The 11,165-nt window shown below is 38.0% G+C and overlaps 1 protein-coding gene across 1 annotated transcript in view; it reads right to left on the bottom strand.

The window, feature by feature from the left end:
* The window catches only part of LOC138046278 (leucine-rich repeat-containing protein 3-like), a 12,293-nt gene extending 1,739 nt beyond the window's left edge, over nucleotides 1-10,554 (bottom strand). Inside the window, exons 1-5 of the mRNA XM_068892950.1 lie at nucleotides 10,494-10,554; nucleotides 8,802-8,911; nucleotides 8,257-8,362; nucleotides 1,222-1,293; nucleotides 1-22 (exon numbers count right to left, since the gene is read on the bottom strand). The exon at nucleotides 1-22 is cut by the window's left edge and continues 50 nt beyond it. Of these exons, the coding sequence (XP_068749051.1) occupies nucleotides 1-22; nucleotides 1,222-1,293; nucleotides 8,257-8,362; nucleotides 8,802-8,886 (285 nt within the window). The 5' untranslated portion in view covers nucleotides 8,887-8,911; nucleotides 10,494-10,554. The remainder of the gene's footprint in view (nucleotides 23-1,221; nucleotides 1,294-8,256; nucleotides 8,363-8,801; nucleotides 8,912-10,493) is intronic.
* Between the last annotated feature and the right edge of the window lie 611 nt (nucleotides 10,555-11,165).

Here is an 11,165-nt window from a genome sequence, read left to right as displayed (position 1 = left end):
TAGCTTGTTGTAGTCCAGGTGCCTATCAACAAACCAGAAATGGCTTCTTATTTCCCGTGGTTGGCAAATTTCAGTATCAAAAGAAATGTGACGTTAATGTTTATAAACAGAAAAATCGCGATTGTTTCGCTGATAATGTATGATTACACTGTAAATCATGTAGAGAAATCGAAGTATTGCGCCAAGCGATGTGCATTTTGAAGTTTGTACTCTTTCGAAGTGTGGTAGAAGAACACTTATCCAAAGACAAATGGATGATTAAATCATAACTGGGATTACTGAATATAAGTACACAGCATAAATTGGAAACGAATTCTCTGTCACTTGAAAGAGTACAAGGCTACCTCTAGCATTGAGCAGTTACAGGAAGCAAAGAAAAACACGAGGCACTTTTTAACATCTTTTGGCAAATAATTAAACGAAACACCCTGGCTTCCTATAGAAACAAAATACATTTCCCGTTCCCACTTTACTAGTGGGTATATCGAGAAATCTAAAGTGGTCAGCCAGAGGTGGGCAACATAAGATTTTATCGATGAAATGATATATGAATTCGATCATATATGAACTGCGGATATGAAATCAAGTGAAGCTATGATCTTCGGAGTTGTGAACGCAACTTTTGCAATTGCTTAGAGAAGCCTGAAAAATTCAGGACTTCAACGGGATTTGAACCCGTGACCTCGCGATACCGGTGCGACGCTCTAAACAACTGAGCAACGAAACCAGTGACGTTGGGAGCTGGTCATTTGTGGGTTGTAATGTTCCCGTGAGGAATGAATCACCGATGAAATGATATATGAATTGGATCATATATGAACGGCGGATATCATTTCATTGTTGATTCATTCCTCATGGGAACATTAGAACCCACAAATGACCAGCTCCCAACGTCAGTGGTTTCGTAGCTCAGTTACATAGAGCGTCGCACCGGTATCGCGAGGTCAGGGGTTCAAATCCCGTTGAAGTCCTGAAATTTTCAGTCTTCTCTACGCAAATGCAAAAATTGCGCTCAAAACTGCGAAGATCATAGCTTCAGTTGATAAGATTTTATGTAAGCATCCTGCATCTGTTCTTTGTCATGAAAATACCTTGTTAAATCTAGAAATACGTGACCAAGTGTAATCTGTGAGGGTGTTTAGGAATATGCTTTCTTTAAAGTCATCACAAGAGCTTTGAATTGTTTCCCAATGTTATATAACAAAAGTTGTTTGTCCTTACAGTTCCCTTAGTTGGGCATTCTTATCAAAAATGCCGTCAGGAAGATCCGTCAGTCGGTTTCCTGGCAACCGCCTACAAACAAAAAACAATAATTTAAAGCTTTAGCGACAGTTCAAACTTTACAAACCCGTTGCAAAACCCAAAGACTTCAAGGAACATCGAACCGTGGGAGCTAGTGAGACTATATTACCATCAATGTTTTGCTTTGGTCGATTTCTTGGGCTCCAAGCAATATGTTTGTAAGTTAAAAATTGCAGATCATTCTCCCTGTATACATGTTTGTCTTTGCCAGACTCTGAAGCTCTAGCACTACGAAATAATGTTCGTCGTCAATGCTCATGGCTTAGACTTTAGTCTTTCCGGTCACATTTTACCTAAATTAATTATTGGATCCCCTCATCCATGTTCTATTAAGGGTCGAATGCCGACTAGTATATTGAAATCGACACTGGCCTAGGAAACCCTTCACTAGTGGGTATATCAAGTAATGAACAAATCTTAAGTTTCATGTCGGAAGTGGGTAACTTGAGCACTTTATGTAAGCACCTTTCTGAAGTTGTCAGATTTGTGTTCTTTTTCATGTAATAACCTTGTTAAATCTGGAAATACACATACACAAAAAATCCCGCTTGACACTACGTGTGAGTTTATTGGGGGTCATAAAATAAAGCCGTTGAATCTAAATATGCAATTTCTGCACTTCGCCCACCCGTCAAAGGAGAAACAAAGTTATTTTTTGGACGAAGTAACCCCTTCATAAATTGAGATACACATGTACGAATGGACGTCAAACAACCAGTGTATCCTGCAAGCAAGTTCAGAAAAAAGTGTGATCAAGAGAAAATTACCAAGAGACAGGGTTTGTTATATAAGATCCCCTTTTATTTTAAACCTACTTTGGTTCATCTTAATGACATTCGCGCCCAAAATGTTCCCACGTACAGATTTTTGTTAAACTTGCCCCGCAGAAAGGTAATGATCTATGTTTTCCAAAAAGGCAAAAAAAAATGGGGGGTCGCTGTTCTCGTTTTCGAGATCATGAGGTGCATTTTTAGAAGCTTGCGTTATTTTAATACGATCTTAGCTTACAACTGCCAGGAATAAAAAAGCGGCATTAGTGAAATTTAGATCAGGTAAACGTACTCAATTCAACATAACTGATATAACTAAATAAACTTTTGCAGCTGATGTCTTTTTCTGTCGCCAAATAGACCTAGAAAAACGATACATATTAGTCTAAGAAAGAAAACTTTGGTGGCACGAGAGCATAAATAGCGAAATATTTCTAACTTCTCACGTAATTTTTTTTTTAAATAAAATGGTCAAAATCAGGAAAGGAAGTCATCTACGGAAAGAAAAATGGGGGTCACCTAGCATTCAAGAGAGTAAAATAGTTTCGAAGTTCTCAAAGCGATTGTCCATTCGCACTGTCACGTCATTGCGTGACATTTCCGAGAACACCTGGGTCCACAGCTATCCCATGATACCACATGCTTTCACGTTCCATTCTTGTGGAAGATGTTTGCGCCTTTAACATCGTGCTTACCTTCGTGGTCTGCGATGCATGACTTGTGCGTGACATTCGCAAAAAAAAAATGCGCAGTAGCAATGGACGCGAACTTCCTTAAATATAAATCTCCCTTGCACAATTCGGAATTTGTTTCCAACGCTATTAGTTGCAGACCTTCTTAAAGTTGGTTCTGTTGTCGAGTGCCAGTCATCACCGGTGGTTGTTAATCCCCTATCAGCCTCTATTCAGCCTAATTTCAAGAAAAGGCTTATCTTAGATCTTAGGCATGTAAATTATTTTGTTAAGAAGTCTAAAATTAAGTTTGAGAATAATAAATCATTCCTTGAGTGTTTGTTAACCAGACCTTATGCTTGGGCCTGCTCTTTTGATATCAAATCGGGCTATTATCACATTGCGGTTTTTGAATCTGATCAACAATTTTTGGGTTTCTCTTGGGATTTTGGTGGCGTTATTAAGTATTTCAAATTTACGGTTTTGCCGTTCGGGCTCAATGTAGGTTCCTTTATTTTTTCTAAAGTCGTGAGACCCCAGTTTAGTTAAACATCGGCACTCAAAGGCGCTTTGTATTGTTGTTTATTTAGACGATGGTATTACTGCCGCTCAAAATTTTTTGAGGTGTGAAGAGCAATCATTGCTTGTTAGGTCAGATCTTGTTCGTTCTAGGTTTGTACAGAAGAAAGGTAAGTGTCAGTGGGTCCCTATCCAGATCATTTGCTGGTTGGGTATTTTTTGGGTTTTCAAGAATAATTGTATGATTATTTCACCAGAAAAGATTTTTTCCTTTTATTATGTAGTTACTGAAATAATGTCGCACAGAAGTTTCTCTGCTCGAAAACTTGCTCGAGTCACTGGTAGGATTGTTGCGTGTTTTTTGATCATGGGTGACGTTTGTAAGCTCATGACAAAAGCTCCACATCGGTTAATCGAATGCACAAAAAGCTGGAATGCACAGGTTGTTTTGGATTCGAATGTTTTAGTGGAACGTAAATTTTGCAGCGGACATTCGTAGAGTTTGAACTGTCGACCTATATGGAGGAAGCATTTTTTACCATCTTCAACTGAAACTACAGAAAAGCGAATGCCCTCTAAATACAGTTTTTGAAACGAAAATTGAAACTGATTAGAAACTAGTCCCTTCTTCAAACCGATCTAAATCATCCTCGACTGAAAGTGGAAAATTTCATTCGTAATTGCGCAAGGACGAAGCACTTTAATCCGACTCTTCCTCCAGATAGCTATCACGGCATTGCTTCACTGAAGGCTGGGAATCTGGCGTTGAATGTTGCTTTTGTTTTCCTTTCGTGTCGATGCTTTCTCTAGCCTTCACATCATTGCCCTCGTCTGAATAACCTTTCATATACAAAATGGATTTCTCGCAAGTATTACAACGGTAACCACCGGCAAAATGATTAGAGTAAATTTCAGTGCTCTTGTTGGCCTTGAAGTTTGTTCTTTGAAGCTGTTTCTCCCAAGCCGTCATTTCTTTGTTGGTTCAATAAGAGTAAAACCAGACAAGTTTCAATTCCCACCCTGGTCAGAGTTTTTCTCTGTCCTTGAGTGGGCCCACTTCCATTAGTAGGGCTAACACTCACATGGTTTACATGGGTAGAAAATAGCACTTCAAATTAACCTCTCATAGTTATACCTTAAAGGCCCACCTTCAACCGACAGGCTTTTCGACCGTTTGCTTTTGTTATGGAAATTCGCGTTGCTTATCGTAGCGATCTGATTAGACGAATTTCAGCTTTGGCAGGATTTACATATCTGAAAATTGTTCCACGGCTCGCAATGCCTGTCGGTTGAAAGTGGGCCCTTAAGAAGCACCGTTATTTCTTCTTCACGAGCGCGGGAGGTACTTCTAGGTGCATTTTTTTTTCCCAACTGGGGCCCCCGGCTAAATTGTTTGGCCTCCACAGTCTTAGGTCTGGTGGCACCACTGCTGCCGCAAACGCCGTCTTTTCTGATAGGCTGTTCAAGCGTCATAGCCGGTGGCGTTCAGACAAAGCCAAGGACGGCTATTTGAAGGACAATTTCGATGCTTTACTATCAGTTTCCAAACATTTAGAGCGTTAGGACCTTGCCAGAATTCATTCATATTACAATTGTTATTACGGTTAGCAAGTTTTTATGAACAATACATTTGTAGCGTTGGCAAATTGCGGATCATTGAATCCTAGTAATCCTGAACTCGAACCCTAGAAGTCTCCTTGTTTGACTCCAGGATATATATTTTTTGTTTTTGCGGTAAGTGTTGGACTTATCATTTTTTTCATCAAATGGAATTATAGCTGGCGATAAACGAGATGCCTAACCCTGATCCTTGTCTGCATCTCATGATATTTAGTATGAAAATGATTTGTTCTCGTTTCACTGCAAAGTGATTATAGAACGAAGGTATTTTCTCACGTTATGGAATGTACGCTATTGTGGATCGGGTGTTTCGGTATTCACACTGAGGAGGCAGTGTGGTCCAGTAGTTAAGGCGTTGGGTTTGCATGCGGCTGCTCCGGGTTCAAATCCCGTTCTAACCTCTGGCTTGGATTTGTTTCCGGTTGTTCAGGATTTAACTCCACCACACTTTGTAAATAACCAACTAGTTGCCTCCCACCAGTTGGGGTTCTTAATAATGTTTCTGTTAAGTTTGAATTGTTACTTTCAACTTGTTAACAGTAGAGTGCCGGTAAACTAGCTTGATAGCTAAGTGCACTTCCACTATAAACAAAGCATTTACATTTTTTACATTTTTAGGTGTGCATAGTCTAGTAGTACGCATGTCTATTTGTAGTCAGGTGTATATATAGACGTTTCTCGCAGTTTAAAGTCACTTGACGGCATCTCTCGTTACCTCTCTCTAAAATATCCTATGTAATATTCGTGCTTGTACGCCAATGTAATGTAATCGGTGCCGACTACTAACGGTGTCAGGATGATGTTTGCTCATTCGAGAAGTACTGATATATCCAATATAATTAACGTTTGTTGCAAGTTTTTTTAAGTTGAGCAATATTTTTTGTCTGCAGAAATTAATTCTTTAAATTAGAAATTAACTCTTTTGAAAGAACGCTTAATTTCAGCTAATTTCTCCCCGCATTCCGTTTATGTAAATATGTGAACTTCCTAGGTGGTTTATTGTTAAAGTGCCAGCATATGCGAGGTCAACAGTAATTACTTTGCCAAGGAGCATTAATGAATCACAAACCATACCAATGAAACTGAAACAACGCTTAAGTTACAAGTATGAAAATGTCCGACCAGCCAAAGTGTTAGAAGCAGCAAACTACCTTGTGCATGCTACTGAGGGACAATTGGCCAGAAAATGTGGTCACTGCTCTTTCAGATCCAACTGCTGTAGGCATAAGTAACATTAATGAATGGGAAGAATTCTATACTGTTTAAACCACAAGTACCAGCGTTCCTGATATACATTCAAATAAAATTATTGATGAAAACATTCAAAATGCTCTAGTATCTGTTGATAGACATATTGATGAGATTTTAACGAACTCTAGAAAATAACAAAGACAACAGTGATGATGAGTGGTGCGAAGTAGAAGAACGACAGTCTGGTGTCACAGATACTTTACTGCAACAACGAGATATCACTGAAAATTTTGCGAAGGTATTAAGCTTTGCACCAGGGGCTAAACGGCTGATGATGAAATTAACAATATGACCTGGCAACAAAAATGAGACCTTACTCAAAAAGACCCTGTCGCCTGTGCTAGGCACTTTGAACACATGGTGCAGCTCTTTATAAAGGACGCGTTATGCGTAAGAGTAATCGTATGCCTATTGGAGAAATAGTAGACTTCTTTTACAGGGTTATTGAATTCCATCAAAGGGGATCACCTCACATACATGCGTTATTTTGGGTATCTAGTTGCATACTATTTCTCCAATAGGCGTAGCTCAGTTGGCTGGTGCGCAGCGTTCGGAGCAAGGGGTCCCCAGTTCGATCCTCGGTGACTTCAACGTCTGTTTCCACTTCCCTCTGACCCGTGTAGCTATAGCTTTAAATATCCGTGAAACGGAGCACTGACAGAGGGAGGGGGGTAAAAGGCGCACTGTCGGCTTCCATTGATACCAGTTTCATAACTGAAGGAACTACTGACGTTAAATAAATTGACTTTGACTGTGACTTTGACTTTATATGAGAGCCCCCTGTGCTGTTACACCATTACCCAGCTGTTATATCACACTGACTAGTACATAAAGGAAACTTCAGCCTGCCAATTTCAAACAATTGCCGTAGCTTTCGTATCCACGAGTAACTACAGTGGTACTTTGATTAATCTACGAGAGACAATATTTTCATCATCAAAGTTTCAAATATTTTTGCACTTCAAGTGAAAACGTCTTGTCACCCGTTTTGCATATCTTTTGTTTCCTCTTTGGTGGAACGTTGTAAAGTCTTACAACTTCATAGCCCCCTAAGATGCAGTAAATTGTTGCGCACTCTAACCTTGGCATTTTCCATCCTCATGCTACCACTGTGAAGTTTATTACTTTTGGCACGATTATTCATGTAGTAATTTAGGGCAGTGAAAACCCAAAGCCACGAAGATAATTTTAATGCCACATAAAAATATAAACTCTTCGGTGTTTTTTCAATTAGGAAGAACTATCCCATGAAAATGTAACTCTCGGTTAGGGATCTGGAGATGAGATGTGGATAGGCCATGTTTACTCGGCGACGATAATATTTGCAATTTCGTCCTCTTTGTAACTTTTAAGTCAAAACTGAGAGGAGAAGAGCTTTATTTATTGTTTCTCTCCGTTTCTTGGTAGTAAGCGAAAACTACGTAAGTATTTGACATGCTTTTCAGTGGCTGAAAAAAAAAAAACAGTTCGATTTGAGTCCCCCTTCTCCTGGGAAATTTCTGGCTCTCGTCTCCTCCCCCCCTCGGGAACTTACAGTGACCTTCCGTGGGTAAGAGGGGTATGAATATTTTCCGAGACCAGACCCTTTAATCTTTCATCGAGTTAAATAAAGGATACGTATGTACGCACGTACGTACGTATTATATGTACGTATGAATGTATTGAAATGATGGCAATTACGGGAATACCTCTCTTAGGTAGAGATGAATAGTGATTTCCTAGTCACCTCTAAGCTAGTCTTTCAGAAAGTGCGAAAAGTGCCATTTATTCGTGGGTATATACAAATAAAACTTCACACAAGTTTACCGGTGGTGACTAATTTACATGTAACTATTGTCTTTGCGAACTTAAAAATTTAAGCACAATCAAAAGGAAAGTAACACCATGCAGCCATTCCGAAAGAACAAATAAATGTCTTCATTTTTTTTCAGTTGATCGAACTTACTGATGCTGGCTACAAAAGCAAAGTTAATTAAATATACCCAATTAGCAGTTGTTTGTCGTGTGGTTATACGTTAAACAATATATAGCAGCATAAATGCTTAGCATTCCTCGCTCTACGTGGATGTTTCTTTTTCAAATTGTGCTTGCAGTTTCCCATCTAGTACAAATATGAAACTTACAGATAAGTAGTATTTACTGGTAAGGGTCCTGGAATTGACGTCAATTGCAGCCATGAACATCTAACAGTTTCCAGTCCCTCAGAGCAACGACAGGGCTTTGGACATTCTGATGACGGAGGACAAAAAAATGAAAATGGCACAATTTTTCTTAAAGGGAAGACACAATTTAAGTTCTCGTGCAAACTCTCAAGGAAAAGATCAAACACTGATTTTTTTGGTAGAATAGCATATATTAATTTGTTGAACAACAATACTGATAATGAACGAAATAAATAGTGTATTTTGAAGTGAGGGGTTATACACGAAATGAGAAGTGATCCTGGCACTTATATGGATAAGTCAACGCATGATCAGCAAACATAACAGGGAGAATGATTTTGAAATACATCTTCTAAGGTAGTAGACGGCGGTTGCGGCAAAACGAGTTTCCATCCAGGGCAGATGCTTTTTTTCCGTCTCGCTCAGCAGCCCAGCTCATACGAAAGCCCTCTCCTAACTGGGAAGAAGAGTGTTAATTAAAATAACAATTTTTTTTGTTTGAGTACCTTCGCCAAATGTGTGATTGTTTTCTTTCCATACAAACAGGAACAGCAAGAAAAACCCTTGTTTGCCAAACACAAGCACTTGCATGTCTTTTGCATATAATTCTTGTTTCCTGTACATAAATATTACAAAAATGGTGTTTTCAATGTCTAAATGGTTCTCTTTAGGTAATTACTATTTTTTTTTTCAAGATACATGAAAGTGTATTTTAAGCCATTTTATTCATTTTTAAGACTATTTTATGCTGAAACGGTTATGACTAAAATGGATACTCCAAAATAAAGTGAGACACTTTATGACAACTACGTAACACAACTTACAACTTCAGGGCCAAACAAGGAGACAAAAACCGGTCATTCCATGCACCCGAAGTGGTATCGTTTGTAGTGTTAAGCACTAATCTGCACTTATTGGAGAATGGTTGGCTTTCATAAATTGTTCTGGTTACACCAATTTTTTGAACTTAATAAAACTTAAGTTAGATCGTTTGGCACTTTATATACACAAACCTAAGTGTTTCACGTTATTTTGGAGTATCTATTCTAGTCAAAACCACGCTGAAACTGGCTCCGTCATTGTTTTTTTCTTAAAATGAGACAAACTGGCAACTTGCTTAAACAATAGGGTTGTTTATATCATCTTACAGATGGTATTAACGATAAACATATGGTACAAACGAATTCAGCAGGTATATCGTAAAAAATGTACTGAGAATACTATTTAATGTTGTAAGATATTTATGTTGAGAATATAATAAATTACAGACCGATTTAAACAATTTTCTCAAAAAATTTTATCCCCAATACATTTTTGTAAGACACTGCCATGAGAGAGCATTGGATCAGCTGGTTATACTTCGCCTGTTGAGGTTATCCTCGTTTACTTGTTCGGCTTTTATAAGCCACTCGTTTGCTTCTAAAGCGTCTTTCACATAAGAATGTCTATATCCAGTTATTGTTGTGTATAATATTGCTTTTGTTGTCATTATTATTATTATTATTATTATTATTATTATTATTATTATAAGTATTATTATTATTATTATTATTATTATTAAACATAACATAAACGTGTAAGCGTTCTCTGGTAAAAAGATTTTAAAGAGACTATGAGCTTTCGACAGACTGAACTGCTGTCTCTTAAAGAAACACCAATTTTCTAAGCATTTTTAACATTTTTTCTACCATTTGCTTTTATCGTTTAATTTATGCGAATTTTTCGTTATATTTAAATTTCTTTCGTTTTTATTCTTTACTCGTTTTTATCCGTTGAAGACAGCAGTTCAGTCTGTCGAAAGCTCATAGTCTTTTTAAAACTTTTTACCAGAGAACGCTTATACTTATTTCTTATCATGAATCCTGGTAACGGATCTTCAATATTTTTACATAAATCGTCTCGTCAGGGTTTATTTCTGGAACATCATCATATTTTAAAATCGAAAACGTAATATTAAATTGCAAAGGACAGCAATTCTAGCAACCATGACAAGAACTCTGAATAATCTTTTAGTATTTTAGAGAAAATGTTTGATATGGCGAAGTAACTAATTAACTCACCGCAACCAGAACTGACAGCGGAACATGTTACTTTCAATATCTTATCTTAAAACGGCCTAAACGAGAGACTGGCAAAACTAAACTCATTTAATATATGAAGAGTATGTATGATTAGATAAGAAGTAAGCAGTTACCTACCCGAAAAAAATGGTTGGATTTGATGAAATAAGCGCAGCTTTAGCTCAGCTAATAAAGCCAAACGAAAAAGCTGGCACCAGGTTTTTTCTTTTTTCTCAATATACATTCAATAAGTTCCGATATAACGCGCGCTCTGATTGGTTTAAACAGCATGCATTATCAGGCTAACACCACAAGTAGGATGTGGAAAATATTCCGAAAATTTAGCCGAATGCGTGAAGAAATTAAGAAATTCTTTATTTCAAAACATATTTAGAAGCCTCGCCTGTGATCTGTTCATTTGTAAAGAAGTAGAGTAAACATTCGACTACGGCTCGTCATTCCCTTACCCTTCTTCCGTGCTCTGTCAGCTCCTTGCGCGCTGTACAACGAAAAGATCACAGGCGAAGCTTTTATTAAAATTGATTGACTATTTAGTTGCCGAACATAAAAACATACAGATAACGAGAGAGATCTTGGTTCAAGTTTGGAATCGGATTTCTAGTTGGAGTGAAGTTAAATTTCGTGTTACGTTTCGGAGAAAGAGAGCCGTCACTGAGGGTGAGGATTGCGTTGCATTCTTTTTTCCTCGTATTCCAAATCCGAGAATAGTAGAGCTCTTTTTCGCGGTGCTATTCTAAGATACTTTCCAGGCTCTCCGATTCCACGATTAACGCGCACTATTCTCCGATT

The sequence above is a fragment of the Montipora capricornis genome, chromosome 4, assembly GCF_036669925.1.
Source record: "Montipora capricornis isolate CH-2021 chromosome 4, ASM3666992v2, whole genome shotgun sequence".
Lineage (NCBI taxonomy): Eukaryota > Metazoa > Cnidaria > Anthozoa > Scleractinia > Acroporidae > Montipora > Montipora capricornis.
The sequence above is the reverse complement of the archived record's forward strand: the minus strand, read 5'-3'. Positions and strand labels throughout refer to the sequence as shown.